General features: G+C 43.9%; 1 protein-coding gene across 10 annotated transcripts in view; it reads left to right on the top strand.

The window, feature by feature from the left end:
- The window catches only part of LOC147013574 (medium-chain acyl-CoA ligase ACSF2, mitochondrial-like), a 197,713-nt gene that overhangs the window by 116,762 nt on the left and 60,807 nt on the right, over positions 1-20,144 (top strand). For 6 of the 10 annotated variants that reach the window (XM_085855493.1, XM_085855492.1, XM_085855494.1 and 3 more), the window contains exons 13-16: positions 5,237-5,378; positions 5,491-5,601; positions 12,237-12,305; positions 18,666-19,185. In XM_085855493.1, coding sequence (XP_085711619.1) covers positions 5,237-5,378; positions 5,491-5,601; positions 12,237-12,305; positions 18,666-18,719 — 376 coding nt within the window. In that variant the 3' untranslated portion in view covers positions 18,720-19,185. Of the gene's footprint in view, positions 1-5,236; positions 5,379-5,490; positions 5,602-12,236; positions 12,306-18,665; positions 19,186-20,144 lie in introns of those variants that run through there. The other 4 variants (XR_015051376.1, XR_015051377.1, XR_015051378.1 and 1 more) reach the window with 1 other exon arrangement.

Genomic DNA, 20,144 nt, shown 5'->3' with positions numbered 1-20,144 from the left:
GGCTGGTCCAAAATAAAGATAGTAAAAGAAGAAAGGCTATCTAAAAGGGTCGCAGCCCGCATGAATGACATTTATTCCCTCTAAACAACGGGTTTGGGCCTAACTACACATATACTTACAGAGATATCTCACCTAAGGGACCTGAATGGTGGTTTGCGAATTTCGTCAACCACAACAATATATATATATATATATATATATATATATATATATATATATATATATATATATATATATATATATATTTTTTTTAAAGAAGAAGAAGGCGCTTCCAACCAAAAGTAAAAAAACAATATCGACTCCGCCAATTTGAGCAAAAAAGCGGGAGCAGACTTGGTCTCAGGAAATGTTTCGCCGGCTTCCTTTGTGCTTTATGTAGCTGGCTGTGAAGTCACATCAAGCACATATACGAAGGCCCACCGACATCTCTTACCTGTGAATGGAGGGAATAGCCAATCAACTCTCACCTCATCAACTAAACCCAGGTGGCTAGGATTATAGAAAAAAATTGACCCCTCCCACACTCCTCCAGTTGAATAAGCTGCATAATGCAACCCAAGAAGACTTACACAAGGTAAGTGCTGTGTTGCATCAAACCCTTCCCATAATTCTTCAACAACCATAAAGACGTCTCTCCTACTCTGAAGAGTTTGTGTGTGTGTGTGTGTTTGTGTAAGGATGGATTGCAGAGGACGCGAGACTTGGACTCTGACCAAGGATCTGAGACGGAGACTTAATTCCTTTGGTGCCAGGTCTCTTCGGAGAATCCTTGGCTATCGCTGGTCAGATTTTGTGTCCAACGAGCGGTTGCTGAGAGACTCGGATGAGATTTGTTACCTGCATAGTCCGTGAGCGTCAGTTGCGGCTGTATGGACATGTGGCTCATTTTCCTGAGCTGATCCTGCTCACCAGATTCTCTCAGCGAGGGAGTCTCATGAGTGGAGGAGGCCAGTGGGCCGACCACGTGCCTCGTGGTTGCAGCACGTTGACCATCATCTCAAGGAGATGGGGATGTTCCAGGCATCTGCCTGGAGGATTGCCAGACGGAGGCCCGGGCGGAAAGTGGACGCAGCGACGCGCTGTTCTGGCACATGCCCCCATACCTGACCTGACCTGACATAAAGACGTTCACACATAGTACACACATGAGAATCCCAATGCTACACAGCCCCTCAGATACCGGACCAGTTTCATCGCTTATTGGCGAATCATCAGCGATCGCGTAGACAGCAATGCACACCAATGAGGCTCCCAACCATGTACGTGCAAACGTCAAAAGCAGTCAATATATTTTTTTCTATTTTTTCACTTTCCTCACTCATATTATCGAATGCCTGTTCATCATTGCTACAAATTCTTGTATACATCACTTTTGTAAGGACTCTAGTTTTCAAATTCGGAGCTTGGAGCAATTTCATGCATTGTACGATATGATTTTCCATGATATACTCTCATGGACTAATTAAAGTATATCATCGAAATATTATTTCGGTTTTGAGGATACGATATTGTCTGGACTAAATAAGTGTCAAAATATGTTGTAAAATCTGATAATTTAAAGAAATAACAAGTCTTATAAGCAAGCCAATATACCTACTTACTTGAAGCAAGTAAGGCTATGTTCCCTCCTTCTCCACACATACACAAGAAAATGTGAAATTTCTAAAGCATTAAACTTATCTTTTTCTACTGTTTGGAGAATTACATTCAGAGAGCAAAATATTTAGGAATGTAATAAAATTAAACGGCTTCATTGATCTATATGATTTAATGTATTCACTGCTCGACCTCGTGCCCTGTCCCCCGAGGGACTGCCAATCCATAGCGTCTGCCAGATCTGTGTCTATATTTTCGGAGGTTTCGCGAGGTGCTCGACAGGGAATCAAAGTAAATCTGGTAAAAAAAAAACGGATGTTTAAAAAAAAGTTATAACGTTTGCGCGGACCCCGAACTGATGTACCATGTGACATGTGCACAGACAAGCAGGCATAATGGCAGATTTATTATTATTTCATTAACTGCTGCGTGAGCAGTGAAGACTGGCTTTAAGGATAAAGGGATCCTTTATGGTATGCAACAACAGCGTGGCCAACTTTTCTTCAGCAACCATTGAATTGGAGTGCTTGGATGAGTGCTTAACCCACTTGTCGAGTACACATTGTCGATGGGGTGGCTCGCTACGTCAATCTGAGCGAATCGTTCACTCAATGTGGACGCTTTTGCCACACCACGTCATTCAGAGCGAGTGGTTCGTGCTCCATTTCCCAAAGCAAGTGGTCCGTGCTCCATCACCCTGAGTGAGTGGTTCGTGCTCCGTCGCCCTGAGTGAGTGGTTCATGCTCCGTCACCCTGAGTGAGTGGTTCATGCTCCGTCACCCTGAGTGAGTGGTTCATGCTCCGTCACCCTGAGTGAGTGGTTCATGCTCCATCACCCTGAGCGAGTGGTCCATGCTCTGTCACCCCGAGTGAGTGGTCCGTTGTCCGTCACCCAGAGCGAGTGGTCAGTGCTCCTTCACCCAGAGCGAGTGGTCAGTGCTCCATCACCCAGAACGAGTGGTCAGTGCTCCGTCACCTCGAGCGAGTAGTCCGTGCTCCGTCACCCGAGCAAGTGGTCCGTGGTCCGTCACCCTGAGCGAGCTGTTGTGAAATAACACCCAATTTCTGAGCCGTTTGCCGTATTAACATGTTTTCTAAATTATCGAGCTAAAATTTTCTTCCACCCATCACACGCAGCTGTTTATAAAGATTGATGTTTGTGAACATGTCCCTGAAACATCTATATAAATGTAACGTTGTTTTTCGGTGAAAGCTACTCAAGGTTTTTGGGTTGTGCACAGTACGTGATGTAGTTGGTAATCACACTCACTCCAACCAGCCCATTCCCGAAAAATTGCCGATATCAGCCAAGCACTAGTGTGTGTGTGTGTGTGTGTGTGTGTGTGTGTGTGTGTGTGTGTGTGTGTGTGTGTGTGTGTGTGTGTGTGTGTGTGTGTGTGTGTGTGTGTGTTGTTCATAAAGCATACCATATTCTCTCTGCCAACTCCCTTCCTCCTCTGTCTCTGTCTCTGGATGTGTCTGGGCGGTGATTATGTGTGGACAGTGATTTATCTCCTGGTGGTATTTGTCTCTGGACATGTCCGGGTGGTGTTTGTCTCGGGACCGTGTTTATGGTATGACCGGAAGAAAATGAATTTCAGACATTATTTTGTTTCCAACTTCACTGTTATTCTATGCAGAATCATTTTGATGAAACGGTATGAATAATAATTACCACTCTACCGCACGTCTGCCTTCCCCTCCTCTCACCTTATGCTGTCTTACCTTCCCCCCACCGCTCCTCGCTCCCACACCTCTCCCCTCCACCTCCTCATTCTCCCCCCACACTCTTTCTGTTACCCCCTTTTAGTATACCCGTCAGCAAAGCAACGGGTGGTATGTACTAGTATATATATACACACACCAGCTCATAAACAACAATGGACATTTAATTGTGCCTTTTTGTATGGTATTGCCACATTGAGGGTGGGAAGGAGGGGGTGTTTTCCCCAAGAAGATTGACATAGTTTGGAAGGCCTTGAGTGGTTGAGGCAAGTATTGCAACATGGAGCAGTTTCCACATATCTCCATTCATCCTTTCTATTTACATCACCCCAATGGATGGTGTCCCATATTCGATTATATTTTTTTTAAATGTTCAATCCTAACCCAGCATTTGGTATGTTTTAATTAATTCATCCAAATTGTCTTCTTTTTCCATTTAATGACCTCTCCGTGATCTTAACTGTCCAAACGAGAGCGGCATCCGACCTCATCGTCATCCCCTACTCATGGGCTAATGGAGAAACATGACAAATGAATGTTTGACCATTTTGCTTGTCACATACTCCAACAAACCTATTGAAGAAATTCAGTCATTCAAACTTTCAGGCCTCACAATCAGTCATGATCTTTCTTGGGCAAACCATATATCGAAGTTGACATCTAAAGCAAGCCACTGACTGGGCATCCTCCATCATGCAAAGTATTATCTTGACAAATCTGAACTTGTATTAGCTTACCTGGCATTCATCCACAGCTCAATTGAGTATTGCTCTTCCATTCGAGCTGGTGCTCACACCTTGCACTTCTTGATGTCGTGGAAACCAAGCCCCGTGGAAATCATTGGCATCTTCTGCGATGAAACGGAGTCTCTGTCCTGTTCCTTTTCGGATTGCAGACAGGTTGGTGGCCTTTCTCTCTCTCACCACCTCCTTTTTTGTCTTGCACCCCCTGCTCTTTCCTTGCTCTGTTTCCTCCATCACCCCCCCCCCCCATAACCTTTCTTCTTCTCCCAAGTGTCCCTCTCTTTTGTTCCTCTATCCTGCTGCTGATGTGCCCCCCCACTTATATTAAGTTCTTCATGTTCTGTTATGTTCCGGTGTATTCTGTGAGCCTCAACCTTGCATTCCAAAACGATGGTGGGTCGGGGGTGGGTGGGGGGGGCGAGTCGGCGGGGGAGAGGGGAGGAAATCGGCTTTACAGGACTAACTTGTGACTTTTTTATGCAATTCGAGATGAACTGACAAGTGTGCGGCTCAAATAGAGTTTGCACACACACATAAACCCTCACTTATAGACACATGTTAAATGTCCGCTGCTTCTTTGTACAAATCCTGAGATCTCCCCTTGCCCCAATTTTCCATGCACGTTGCAATACAATTGTTATTGAACATTGGTAATTTCCTTTGTTTAGAATCGTGAAAACATTTAATGAGCAACTTTATGCTGACATATGGATTCATTAATTACCATACACTTCAACTTCATCATCTTAGTTGTCACCATACCAGCTGGCTTCGAGTTGGAATGGCAGCCACTTTTGGAAACATGGTCAAGGCTTGTGTTTACTGAGCACAATCCCGACTTCCTGCTTGCAGTCAAAGCATCCATCCTTCAATCAAACATTGCATTCATTTGAACGCAAGTCAGATTATAACTTGGCATGAGTCAAACACAATTAGGCCATATGCATTGGAATGCAGTTAAGCCAAATGGAAGCTGAATTCAGTTAAATTCCATTTGGGCACATTCAAGAAGAATGCTGTTAAGCCAAACACCGATTACTTTATCTTCGTCGGCATCACAGAGCTGAGTCCCTGAGAGTACTGTTTGGCTTATCAAGATTTTTCTCATCACATGTTCTTCCTATTGGGTCAGAACCAAGCGTAAATGTAAATAGCTGCTCTCTCTGCCACAGAGACATCGCCTTTTTGGATGCCTTTGGTTACTGCAGCATCGTTGGGCGCTCCAAAGAAATGCTCATTCGTGGTGGAGAGAATATCTATCCAGCTGAGATTGAGAAGATCCTGCACTTGCATCCAGATATCATTGAGGCACACGTAAGGATGGATTTATTGAACTTCATTCAAGATAACTGATATATCGATGGAACTACGAGAAAGTTATTTTGAGTGAACTGGGGACAGTTCTGTTTTGTTCGTTTTTCCTCAGGTTGTCGGCGCACACGATTATCGACTTGGGGAGGAGGTGTGTGCGGTGGTGAAACGTAAAGCAGGAAAAAGCATCTCTGAAGAAGAGATACAGGAATTCTGCAAGGGAAAGGCATGTTACAAGCAGAGAGAGTATTTATTTTCTTTCAGACAACGAGAGAGTTCATAGAATACGATAACCCGTGCAGTGTAATGGTGTATACAGGAGGGCCTTGCAGTTTGTGAGGGGGGTTACATTCTTGAAAATGCTTTTGGCTCAGGAATATCCATGTGAACCGCAAATACGCAAACTGAAACAGCCTTATACGCATTCAATTTAAATACGTTGTTCCTCCATCACAAATGAATGGTCATAAATGGATAAGATGGACGAACGGACATGAACCAGTTACTTAACACCACTTTTCGCTTCTTGTGCATGGGGTAATAATAACAACCGATTACAATGTTGATGATGATGCAGAAACAATAAGTTAATAAATGATCGAATACTGCTATCATTTTTCTCGACATAGAAAAATGAAGCTGTCGATTTCACTAAAATTGTCAATACATTCCTGAAACACATTTAAAAGAAAAGAACAAATAACCATAATTTGTGTCCGAATGATAATGTTTCCAATGAAAATAATACTCAAGTTATCATGTCATACTATCTATAATTACCCCGTGCATCAAGACAAAAGTGGGGTGAAACAATTGGTTCACCGTCTGTCCGTCTGTCTGTCTGTCTGTCTGCCTGCCTGTCCATAGATGTCACTACGATGGAGGACCGATTTATTTGCAAGTCAATTTTATATTCTGAATAGTGTAGAACACTAATCGGAACATGAACTCGCAGTTTAGCAGTACTTTGGCAAATTGGATGGAATCTCATCCCGAGCACACATTTGAGTACACAAATGTGACCTTGTGACCTTGACCTTGGGACGAAAATGAAAAATCGAGCTCCGTGGGGCTATGCAGGTGCCATTGGGCTAACCAAATACCGAAACTCCTGCCAGATTCGACAAACCCCCTCAGATAAGATGTAACTTGAAATCGGCTACCCCCTAAAACACGTTTTTTTGGGCGTGGCTCCACCCATAATGGGCGCACCACGCCCATTCTCAGGAAAACACAACTAGATCATGATATAAACCTCCCACCAAAATTTTATCAGGATCGGATCAAAACCCATGGAGCTATGCTCGGGACAGACAGAAAGACAGACAGACAGACAAGATGGTAGGCGGACATGGGTAGTCAACTACCCAATAGAACCTGACGCGATGGGCCCGTTCGATGGGGAATGACCTGAGGATTAAGCACAAGAAAATTCATGATTCTAGCTTCAAGGGTTAATGCTGCAGATTGTTTTTTCGTTAAAATACCCCCACATTTAGAGGTTTTTTGGCCGTTGCTAGGCAACGGATGGGTCCATAGCAACGGTTCTTTCTCACACATAACCAGGACATACCATGAACCGACCATACCAGTTTCACGAATATCTGACTCAGAGTCTCTGAGATATAACGAACTTCGTTTTTTAATTGTTTTTGACCAGGGTTCATTCAAAGTGTATCTTCTGACAGTTTTCATAGGATCCGGCTGGAAATTTTTGACAATATGGCTGAATGTACTGCCCACAGTTGCTCATGGCCCAATTTTTCATTTTCGAAAAAAATTTTTTTGAAATTTTTTGGAAAATTTCAAAGGTCCCTTGTTAGGCAACGGATGGGTCCATAGCAACGGTTCTCATTTGCACACAACTTGGTCATGCTATGAACCTACCAACCAAGTTTCATCGAAATCGCCATTGTATTAACGGAGCACTGGACCGAACAGAGGTACAGACAGAAAAACTGATAATAAGGGTAGAACAAATTTCAAAATTAAAAAAAAAGTTTTTTTTTTCAACTGGATCGACTACCCACAAACATAGACGGAAATAATGATGAGGGTAGATCAAATTGAAAAAATAATTTTTGAAACTTTTTTTTTCGACTGGATCGACTACCCAACAGACAAACATATCGACGGGAATACTGATAATAAGGGTAGAAAAAAAAAATCTCAAAAAATTATTTTAATTTTTTTTTCGACTAGATCGACTACCCAACAGACAGAACAGACAGACAGACACATATACATAACGAATATAGTGGTCATTTCGGCCTCTGTCACATTTGCTCTCCGGCGAGGATACGGCGGCCGTACGCCCTCTGAATTGACAGAAACGTGCGGCGGCCACAGAGTTTCTGCGGTGGCCCTACGCCGTTTGGCTATCTTTTTACAGGCCGTTGGGGTCGCCGTGGAATTATAACGCGGAGTTATAACTTTTTTCATTTCTACGTTGGCCGGAGCAATTCGACATGCCGAAGTTGTGCCGTCGTTGTGACGTCGTTGTGTTCCACGTCGACCGTACCTAGGGCGTACGGTGGGCTTGCTTTATTCGTGCGGCTGCCGTAGTCTCTTATCAATGAAAAATGAATTTTGCCTTTAAACCGAATACATTTTAGAAAACCGAATACATTTTAGAAAACCGAACACAACGAAGCGTTCATGTTTGTTCATGTGTCTCCCCCACCTGTTCGAGCCGCATCTTCGCGCTTTGTTCATCCAGTTTGTCGGTGGAAGTCCTCGTGAAAGTATCTCTCGTGTGTCGATCGCTACTTTACCTCGTGTTTTCACCTTGATTTGTGGGTTTTTTTTTTACTCATCTTGAGTTTTAATCAATAACAAAAAAGCAATCCGATCACGTGGTGTGACGGACTGTCGTGCAAGGATTTAATTTCACAGAAAAGCCGGTTGTAATTTGGAATATCCATGATTACCTCAGCCCGATGCGTTTGATGAAAGTGATTGTGGTTCTGGGGGCATCATGTTTGATGAGGTGCCCTGGGGCAGCGCTCTCGTAGAGTGCGCGAGCGATCGGAACCCAGGCCGGAGCACGAGCCTGTGTGGACCTTTGGATTGATGATTGTACCAGTTTACATTATGACGTCATTTGGTGACGTTATGAGGCAAAAGCATATTTTTCATGGTTACTCTGTAGAACGATTCTCATCAGAATCTCTCGTAGGCAGATATTCCTCAAGGAGTCGCTCCTGGTGGATAGCAGCTCTGTTCACCTCAGTGTGACCTTAAAGAAGTCACACGTGGTCACCTTTTGGCAAGATACGGGTCACCCTGCAGGTGACATTGGTTTATTTTTTTTTTGTTTGTTTGTTTGTTTGTCTGTAATCACATATAAAAATTCTGCAGAGCACAGTTATCATCGGAAATTTTTGTAACTTCGCATATCAGAGGCCTATAGAGGTCCCTTTCAGTGCACAAAATTTTGAAGGCCAAGGTCAAGGTCACTTTGTCACAAATCAGGGGAGTCGACGAAACCCTTATTTTTTGAGTAATTTTGATCGGATCGTCTTCAAACTTCATGGGAATATAGATCATGGTCTGGCGCTCAGCTGATTAATTTTTGGTGGCGATTGGCCTTGACCTACATGGTTAGCGCCTCAGGTCAAACATATTTGACCCCAAGGTCAAATTTTCAAGTTTTAGGAACCATATCGTGTAGTACCTCAAATTGAACACCTCGATGAGTGCTTTTTAGATATGTCAAGCTTGAGACATTATGATGTCATTTGGTGACGTTATGAGGCAAAAGCATATTTTTCATGGTTACTCTGTAGAACGATTCTCATCAGAATCTCTCGTAGGCAGATATTCCTCAAGGAGTCGCTCCTGGTGGATAGCAGCTCTGTTCACCTCAGTGTGACCTTAAAGAAGTCACACGTGGTCACCTTTAGGAAAGATACGGGTCACCCTGCAGGTGACATTGGTTTATTTTTTTTTGTTTGTTTGTTTGTTTGTCTGTAATCACGTATAAAAATTCTGCAGAGCACAGTTATCATCGGAAATTTTTGTAACTTCGCATATCAGAGGCCTATAGAGGTCCCTTTCAGTGCACAAAATTTTGAAGGCCAAGGTCAAGGTCACTTTGTCACAAATCAGGGGAGTCGACGAAACCCTTATTTTTTGAGTGATTTTGATCAGATCGTCTTCAAACTTCATGGGAATATAGATCATGGTCTGGCGCTCAGCTGATTAATTTTTGGTGGCGATTGGCCTTGACCTACATGGTTAGCGCCTCAGGTCAAACATATTTGACCCCAAGGTCAAATTTTCAAGTTTTAGGAACCATATCTTGTAGTACCTCAAATTGAACACCTCGATGAGTGCTTTTTAGATATGTCAAGCTTGAGACATTATGATGTCATTTGGTGACGTTATGAGGCAAAAGCATATTTTTCATGGTTACTCTGTAGAACGATTCTCATCAGAATCTCTCGTAGGCAGATATTCCTCAAGGAGTCGCTCCTGGTGGATAGCAGCTCTGTTCACCTCAGTGTGACCTTAAAGAAGTCACACGTGGTCACCTTTTGGCAAGATACGGGTCACCCTGCGGGTGACATTGGTTTATTTATTTGTGGATTTGTTTGTATGACTTGTATGCATTCTTAAGCTGCTGGACGGAATGAGTTGAAAACCTGTGCTTGTACTCACATGGTGCCCAGGGAGGTTTTGGGAAGAATAAAGAAAAATTCAGTCCTGACGGATCAGGGTGGGGAGGACCCAAATTCTCTCTTGGTAAATGTGCATCGTATAGTGCCACCTGGTGGAAGTCAGTGGTACAAGTCATGTCAGAACCAGAGAGTTGGTGTCAAAGCCACCCAATGCTCATCTGTTTATACATTTATCATTTTTAAAAGACGAGTCTAATAATATTTTTCAAAAAGTATTGCAGTGAGGTCTGATCCAAATAATTTTTCAAGCAATATATGTATTTGTATATTGTAATCAGTAAAAAATAGTGTGGTAGATAAAAACATTACAAAGGAAATAACTTGCACCAAAAACTTTAACATTTTCACGCTCACGCTGACGCTCACGCCGGGGGTATCGCTACTAGTGGGGCATCTTCTTCTTCTTCTTCTTCTTTCGGCTGCTCCTGTTCCGGGTCGCCACAGCGGATTATCCGTATGATCCGCATCGTGATTGGGCACATGTTTTACGCCGGATGCCCTTCCTGACGCAACCCTGGTCGCCTCTTACGACACAGGGATATGGTACACCTATTTTAACCGGGGTATACACCGGCAAAGTACACTGGTACTCACTTCGCCAACCTCGGAAGGATGACAGGCTGAGTCAACCCCCTGGTCTATTAATTCAGTGGCCCAACGGGGCTTGAACTCAGGACCTTTTGGATCCCAAGCCGCTGCCCTAACCACTGCGCCAACACCAGGCTTGATGTGGGGCATATAAGAGCAATTTTTGAGAGGAATCGTGCAAATGATGATACAACCATCAAATTTGGCACATTTGTTCTCCAGGGGATTCAAATCAAATCTGCCTGATTGGCCATTTTACAATCCAAATTTTGAAAAATTTGAAAAAAAAAAAACTTCAAAAAAGTCAATATCACGAATCAATGTTGGATGCTGGCTGAGATTGGTGAATGTTTCAGAAACATCATCAAAGACGTTCCAAGTCTGCCATGCAGTTTTCTTCCCTTTACCGCGGAAAGCAGACACAACGTCACATCCAGTGAACGCATGGAAGTATGAGATCCCTCTCGCTTTCTCAGGCCCTATTACAGATACTATCTCATGGACTGGAATCCATCGCACCTTGGCTCCTTGGCCAAAGGCAATCCATATGTTCTCAAGACCTAGTTCCTGTAAGGATGGCAGTACAGATATTGCTATGACTAGTACGTCCGTGTCATGAGCTTTAATGATAATGGACTTGCTACCATCCGTCGTTGCATTCCTGGCATGTACAAATATTCGAGTGTCAGCTTCTTCATGACAACATGGAGACACAGCATCCAGTGACTTCCTTGTGTTGCTAATGGCATCTTCTCCTTTTGTGACAATGACTGTGCTTGTCGTCCGTGCTTCACACATCTTTTCCGCAAGGAAGTGAAACAGCTCAGTCTTGTTGCTGTCATCTCGAAGAAAGCTTCTCCAGTTACTTGGGGTCTTACTGGTTCCTGTCACTCTTCTTCTGATTCCTTGCCCCCTTTTCGACCTTGCCTCGGACTTCAGACTTGACTTCTTGTACACATCAAACACTACGTCCACCTTCTCGTAGCTGGCACCATAGGATTCCACCTTTGGGATGATGTCTTCTTTAGCATAGTCATCAAATATCTTTGAAGTGCATGGAGGTTGGGCATTGATAAGTGCTGAGCCATCAATGATGACTGCATCTCCTCTTGGTTCTCTGTCTGGGATGTTCACTTGCGCTTCAAGAATTTCAGCCAGCTGTGACTTTAAAATGTTTTGAAGTTTTTTTTGTTTTTTTTTCAAATTTTTCAAAATTTGGATTTTCAAATGGCCAATCGGGCAGATTTGATCAGAAAGCCCTGCAGAACAGAAATGCCAAATTTGATGCTTGTATCATAATTTGCACGATTTTTCTACTATCATGTTCTTCGGTGGAAGTCCTTGTGAAAGCATCTCTCGTGTGTCGATCGCTACTTTTACGATCTTCATAAATCACTATATAGCTCTATGTTCTTCGAACAGGCGAGCGAAAGATGGTGGAATTAACCCATCACCCACTGTAAAGATTGTTCTTTCCAAGTAGCATGTAATTTTTAATTTAATATTGATTCTGTGAAATGATCATTCACTGTCATTCACCAAAGTTTTTTAACCAAAGCTGTTTTTGTTACTGATTTTTTTCGTGTTGCAGATGGCACGTTACAAGATTCCCAAATATGTGGTCTTCATGGAAAGCTTTCCCACTACTGCCACAGGAAAGGTATTATAAATGTTCCCCCCACCCTCCAACCCCTTGCACCATCCTCTGTATTCCTCCAATTCTCAATCATAAATAAACAATGACTTGCATCTGGTTTTAACAGCAAAATATGCACTTGCAAATTCAACAAGCACTGGCAAGCCCGTGGGTCCGAGGCTCACTCTTTGTTGTGTTTGTAGCTTTAATTTCTTTATTTTGGAATTCTAAGAACAGGTAAACAGTGAAGAATAACATTCATTGTACTGGCATCACTTTCCAGGAGCAAATCACTGTGCACTTAAAGCCTCACACAACCAATCAACAGTGTCTCACGACTTGTCGCCAAGCCACACAAAGCATAGTTACCCTCGCCAAAGGAGAGGGTATTGCATTTGGGTCCGTTTGTTTGTCTGCTTGTGTGTCTGTCTCTGTCTGTCTGTTTGTATGCACAGAACTTTCATGTTTTTCTCCGCAACTGCATGTCAGATTGAGACGAAAATTTCACCATTGGTGTGGACGACTCTTAGAATGTTTTAATAATTATGACATGAGTCACATGGGAGGGAAACCACGAGGTAACATCCCTGGGTCAGATTGCGGGAGAGTGTGTCGGAATGGTGCTGAGGTGTCGTCCAACAGACGGCGGTCTCCTTGGGTTAACCTGAGGCGGTCCCTTCGGGTGGGTGCCTGGAATGTCCTCTCCCGAAGAGAGGATGATCACCCGTCTCTGTTATCATCTGAGCTCAAGCGTTTGGACATCGGGATTGCAGCTCTCTCTGAGTTTCGGAGACCGGATTGCGGAAAGATAATGGTCGGTGGTTACACCTACTATTGGTCTGGTCGCTCTGATGGTTACCATACCCAAGGAGTTGCTCTAGCTGTGTCCAATAAGCTGACCCCAATGATAATTGAGGTAACACCGGTCAACGAGCGTATTATGAGATTAAGGATTCGTCACTCCCTCGGTGTCATTTCCCTGGTCTCTGTTTATGCTCCGACTGAGGCGAGTGATCTCACCATGAAGGATGCATTCTACGCCACGCTCGAGTCTGTGGTTGATCAGTGCCCCAGACGAGATACACTTCTAGTCTTGGGGGATTTCAACGCATCGACTGGAACTGATAGGGATGGTTATGAGGTGTGTGTTGGTCCCCATGGGTCAGGAACTATGAACCGGAATAGCACTAAGTTCCTTGACTTTGCAAGAAGTCATGGACTTAGGGTGGCTGGTTCATGGTTTCAGTGCCCACAAGCTTATCGCTGGACTTGGTATTCCAACGCTGGCGGTGTGGCAAAGGAGATTGACCATGTCCTCATTGACGGTCATTGGAGGATTATCCAGAACTGCAGGGTCTACCGGAGTGCTCAGTTCCTCAATACTGACCACTGGCTTGTTGTAGCAACTCTAAAGCTGCACCTTAAATCCTGGAGAATGGTACCATCCCAGCCTAGGCTGGATGTTGCCAAGCTCAGGGATGAGAGAGTAGCTGAGGAGTTTGCGAACAGGCTGAGTGGACACTTGGGGGGTCTGGGTGCATTGGGGGGTCCTGAAGAGTTGTGGAGTGCCTTCAAGACCACCGTCCTTGATGTTGCCGGTGGATGTCTTTGAACTCACCGCAGGGCAAAGAAGAATTTTGTCTCTCAAGGGACACTGGTTACCATTGACCAGAGTCGCAGGGCCAGGCTGAATGGCAGAGCTGAGCTGTCGTAAAACTGTACGTGCACTGAGGGTGGACAAGGAGGCCTATGTGCGAGGAATCTGTGAGGGGGTAGAGCATCACCTGTGGACAGGTGATTCTCATCCCGCTTTCAAGGGAATTCGCGCATTGCGTTCATCCAAGCCCATCCCTCGGAGCACTGCAGTTAGAGCAGAGAGTGGTAGGCTCTTGACAGAGGAGGCTGAAGTGAAGGCCCGCTGGGCCGGTTACTTTGAGCGGTTGTACCAGGCTGATCCCCCAGCTGTCGAGTAGGACGTCAAGGGTGTTACAATCCCTGTTGCTGACCCTCGAATCAACTGTGGTCCACCTTCGCTTGTGGAAACACGGGCTGCGGTGAACCAGTTGAAACGGGGCAAAGCTCCAGGGATCTGTGGCATCCATGCTGAACTTCTCAAGGCTGGTGGAAATGCTGCACTCGTGTCGTTGCATGCAGTTTTGTGCGCTGCCTGGAACACAGGCATCATCCCAACTGATTGGAAGAGGGGCCTTGTTGTTCCTCTCTGGAAAGGGAAGAGTGATCGCCAAGACTGCAACAACTACCGAGGGGTGACGCTGCTCTCAGTGCCGGGCAAGGTCTTTGCTCGGATAATTCTTGATAGGGTTCGCCACCATCTGCTTCAGCACCAGCGTCCAGAGCAGTCAGGCTTTACACCAAAGGGGTCAACGATTGACCGTATCCTTGCTCTTCGTGTCCTCACCGAACGCAGACGAGAGTTTCGGCAGGGGCTGCTTGCAGCCTATGTTGATCTCTGTAAAGCGTTCGATTCGGTGAATCGGGATGTCCTCTGGAGGATTCTTGGTCTTCGTGGGGTGCCACCAAAACTGATTGATCTGATATCTGAACTCTACTCTGGTACTGAGAGTGCTGTGAAGTGTGGTGGTACCATCTCCGATTTATTTCCAGTTGTTACTGGAGTTCGTCAGGGGTGTGTACTGGCCCCCACACTTTTCAGCACTTGTATGGATTGGATTTTAGGGAGGATGTCGGAGAGATCAAGCTGCGGTGCATCGTTTGGGAATGTCAAGATCTCGGACCTTGATTTTGCAGATGATGCAGTCATCTTTGCGGAGACTTTAGATATCCTTTTGGGGGCCCTCGAGGTGCTGAATGAGGAGTCTGAGCCACTGGGATTACGGGTTTCTTGGGTCACAACTAAGATCCAGGCTTTCGGTGACATCTTGGATGCTGCTGTCCTGTCTGTGTCTGTTTGTGGTGAGGATGTTGAGGTCATGGAGAGATTCACTTACATTGGCAGTGATATTCATGTCTCTGCTGGCTGTGAGTCAGAGGTCAATAGACGTCTGGGTCGGGCCTGGGGAGTCATGGATTCACTGGATCATGGGGTGTGGCACTGCCGGTACCTGTGCGGGAGGACGAAAGTCCGAGTCTTCAGGTCCTTGGTACTTCCAGTCTTGCTCTATGAATGCGAGACTTGGACTCTGACCAAGGATCTGAGACGGAGACTTAATTCCTTTGGTACCAGGTCTCTTTGGAGAATCCTTGGCTATCGCTGGTCGGATTTTGTGTCCAACGAGCGGTTGCTGAGAGAGACTCGGATGAGATTTGTTACCTGCATAGTCCGTGAGCGTCAGTTGCGGCTGTATGGACATGTGGCTCGTTTTCCTGACGCTGATCCTGCTCACCAGATTCTCTCAGCGAGGGAGTCTCATGAGTGGAGGAGGCCAGTGGGCCGACCACGTGTCTCGTGGTTGCAGCAGGTTGACCATCATCTCAAGGAGATGGGGATGGGCCTGGCCAGACAGAGGCCCCTGGAGTACCGGCGGAAAGTGTACGCAGCGACGCGCTGTTCTAGCACATGCTCCCATACCTGACCTGACACATGGTGTGGTAGCCATATTGGAAAAATGGAAAAACTTTGCACCTCTGTACCTCTGAAACCACACCAAGGAAAAAATTGAAACTTGATACGTAGCAACAAATCCTCATGGGGAATGAGTGCTTTTTTTATTGAGGTCATCGGTGCCTTCGTTAAGACGTCATAATTATATATTTAGATCGCCACATCCGATCAGTATGAAAATTTTGAGGGTCATCTCGGGATAAAATGGTCCACAGAAAAAAAAATTGATGACATCATCGGTCACGTGATTCGGCGGCCATATTGTTTTAAACAATATGTAAACTTTACACGCGTGACCGCCTGTCCATGAGGAACAAAACGTTCACACATGTTATGTCATAGGTCACATGGTTTGGTAGCCATATTGGATTTACCCTCAAACCTATAAAAATACACCACTCAAAAGAGTCCTGGCGAGGGTCTGCATTCTCAGATTCTCGTTTTCTTGTTCACATTTGCTTTGTGATCGTATTTATTGATGTGATTAATGAAAATGCTTTTGTCAAAATGTTTTTTGTTTGGCTCTGCACTGTCTGGGTCCTTGGCCACTACTATAATACCACGGCTGAAATACCCGGCGTTTCCCAGGGCAAATCGATGCAATACTCTTTGTGTTGTTGACAACAAATCGCTCCAGCCTCAACATACGATCTTCATAAAACATATTACTCGATCGCTCCCAGGAAAAAAACGCAGTATAAGCAACATACTCACTCGAGGCCTGAACACAGAGGTGTTACAATAAACCTGTGCAAAGCAATCTTTTTAATAGCAGGCACATGTGTAAACACTATAATAATTCAACTTGTGTTGACAACAAATGGCAACAACCTCAACACACGACCTTCACAACACATATTACTCGATCGCTCCTGGGGGAAAAAAAAAATGCATGTAGTATATAAGCAGAAGTCCAATCGTGGCCTGAAGGCCAATTATCTGGTTTTATCTGGGGTCTTTTTTTTTTAAATCCAAACATAGCCTTCGACCTTCTTCTGGGTGAAAGAGGAGGGAGGCCATGCAAAGATTGGTTGCACTCAATCCTGCACAGTCCAAATGCATCAATGAACATAAACAAACGAGAAGGGCACTTGGGAGAGAGCATACCTCTGCCACGTAATGCCTGATCCACGAGAACATATTGGGCCCAATACATTTTTGAAATATCATGCTGTATAATCATTTTTGGCCTGACCTCTCAATGGTGAAGAATCACTTTAATAGTTAAATAATTATCGTATCCAGATCTGGAATCGGATCTTCACCAAAATCGAATCAATTTGTCATGGTCAAACACCCAACCTTTTCACCAAGTTTCATCTGAATCCATCCAGAACTCTGAGATATTGTGCTATATATTAGTTTAGTCCTATCTCTCAACGGTGAAGAATCACTTTTTAAAAATCAGATCTGGATCCAGATTTGGATCCTCACCAGAATTAAATCAAGTCTTCCTTGTCATACACCCAATGTGAGCACAAAGTTTCGGCTGAATCTGTCCACAAGTTTGAGATATCTTGCTTTGTATCATTTTGAGCTCCTATCTCTCAATGGTGAAGAATCGCTGAAAAAATTCTCGTCATCGGATCCAGATCCGGATCTTCACCAAAATCAAATCAGTTTGTCCTTGTTGCACACCCAACCTGTCCACAAAATTTCATCTGGCTCCACCCACAACTTTTTGAGATATCCTGTGCACACAGAGACAGACAGACAGACAGAGAGGAGTGAAAACATAACCTCCACCTTCAGTGGTGGAGGTAACAAACTTTCTTCCTTATATATTAAATATCAGAATATCCACTCTCTGGGTCGGTCAAGTTTGCACATTACTTGCTGAAAAAAAGTAAACAGTAGTCTGTGTTTTGCAAGAAGATGATAGATGTTTGTGCAGTGTGCGCTTAAATGGTTGGAGATGGTCGAAAGAGTACGTTCCAAAAGTAGTTAGTGTCCAAGGGGTCAAAATAGTCAAATCTCTCAACCTTGTGAAAAGGATCTAAAAGGTCCAAGTGGTCTAAAGCTCGAAATGGTCAAGGGTCCAAGCTGCCTAAACTGTCTGAAAGGTGTAAGGCATCTTAAGGGTCTTATGTGTCTTGAGGGGCTTCAAGGTCTTTTCGGGTCTTAAGGGTGAAAAGGTTTAAAAGGTACATTACAATAGTATGTATTTAATAGACTACGTGAATCAGGGTGCAACTCATGTTCAAACAGTATGTGATTAATAGAAATATAGTCACATGGCTTCATAGACACATGGGGTCTTAAGGATATTTAGGGGATTTAAAGGATCTTCAAAATCTCAAATGATTTTGGATTTTGAAATTTTGGTGCCACTTGGATTACGGGTTTCCTGGGTCAAAACTAAGATCCAAGCAATTACAATGATTCCAATGGAAGGAAGCGACATTCTCTCGGGTATCGCATCCGTACCATAAGGATTTGTTTTTTAATGGGATTTTAAAATCGGGTTTTCTGGTTCAAAACTAAGCTGTTGGTGTATCCCCACCCTCTTTGTCATGTTCTTTTTTCCTGTTATGCGTGGTCCACTCTATGTTCTGGCTTCTCCATGAGCCTCGGCTCTGTATACGAAAAAAAAAACCTTGAGACTTTTTTTCAACAGCCTGAAGATTATAATAATTGTCCTTTAGATCTGATATATTTAAATAAAGGTTTTGAAAATCCTTTCATAATATCCAGCACTAAAAGTTCTTCATGAATTGTGTAACATTATTAGGATAGTGGAAAAGAAATATTTTCTTTGTCTGCGTCACCTCTCAAATCCTGTATTGCACCTTATTCTACAGATTCAGAAACATCACTTGAAAGATGATGTGAACAAGTTGTTGGGTTTGAAGTGAAGCTGCAAATACTTCTGTGACCTTGATTACAATATCTATATGTGCAATTCCCTGAGATCAAGATTGAACTCCTTCCTGCCCGTCTCCGCCATCATGCGGTGACACATACGTGCCTCATTCACACTGCAAGGTCTTGTATTCAAAAGGGTTTAATCATCGAGGTATTTCAAGCGATGAGTGGAGCTGATCATTTTGATTTCTTCATACAGATATACAGTTATATGAGAGTTACAGAAAAAAAATTGAACCATAATCTAAAATAAAAAACAATTAATTAATGAACCATAATATAAATAGGGTGTTTCAAAAGTAACGGTGCACTGAACGAAATACTTGTGTTTCATACGTTTGTAAATGTCAAAATTAAAATGTATCCTTGTTTACTTGCAGGGAACATTGACTTGCTCAAGTGAGATACCCACAATATCTGTTTTATTTGACAATAAATAATTTTCTTTGAAAAACATCCTTTTGCCGAAGAGTTGTTGAGTTTCCACTGCACTGTTTTGAAACACTGTGTATGTAGGCTCATGGGGCATGCTTGCAGATTGAAAGCAATAGTTCACTTGCATCCTACATGCAGACATATATATATATATATATATATATATATATATATATATATATATATATATATATATATATATATATATATATATCCGTATGATGATTGGATTGTGAAAGTCACATGGCCGGAGTATGATCGTACTCCATATGTAGGGATGGAGCATGGGAAAAAATGGCTGCCCATTCAAATGTGCACAAAACGATCTGCTTAAAAACTACGATACAGTGAAGTCATAAGCATTTAAAAGCCATACCTTTTATTCTCGAAGGTTTTCATTACCAACAAGAATGAAAATATGCCAAAAATGCATGACAAAGTACCAGATTGAGAGATCGCAAAATCACTGATTTAGTGACCCTTAAAATGTTGATAAATGTTGTCGTGCCGAGCACAATAATGGCTGGAGCAATTACAATGATTCCAATATTGCACGAATGATGTTTTTCACGGCACGGGAAACAAGGCCAGCACGACGCCCACGCTGCACGAAACACATACAGAGGCCAATAGAGCTGATTCCATGCCATGTTGGGTGGGATACGAGTGTGCGGGTAGAAGCGGCTTGTTCTTTTTTTAACCTCAATACCCGACGCATGTTGGTGTTTTCCCCACGCACACGCTAGCGGCGTCGTGTGAATGGGAGCACTGGCCACGTGCGTAATGGCGGAACTGCGTGCACTGTATGGAATGTGCTCGAAAGCAGACACGTACACCGCTCGTGAAACGTGCATGGATTTATCCATGGCGATGTACCTTCGGTCCTCGCTGGCGGCGGTGGACTCTCCACGGATGGTGAATGTCTTCTTGTCTCTGCGGCCAGCGAGGCTGCGATCGAGCCAGGGAATGTATAGTGCGGG

This window comes from Eptatretus burgeri, chromosome 14, assembly GCF_056783735.1.
Source record: "Eptatretus burgeri isolate ZD-2024b chromosome 14, Ebu_testis_v1, whole genome shotgun sequence".
Lineage (NCBI taxonomy): Eukaryota > Metazoa > Chordata > Myxini > Myxiniformes > Myxinidae > Eptatretus > Eptatretus burgeri.
Note: the sequence above shows the minus strand (reverse complement) of the source record. Positions and strands in the feature narration are given on the sequence as shown.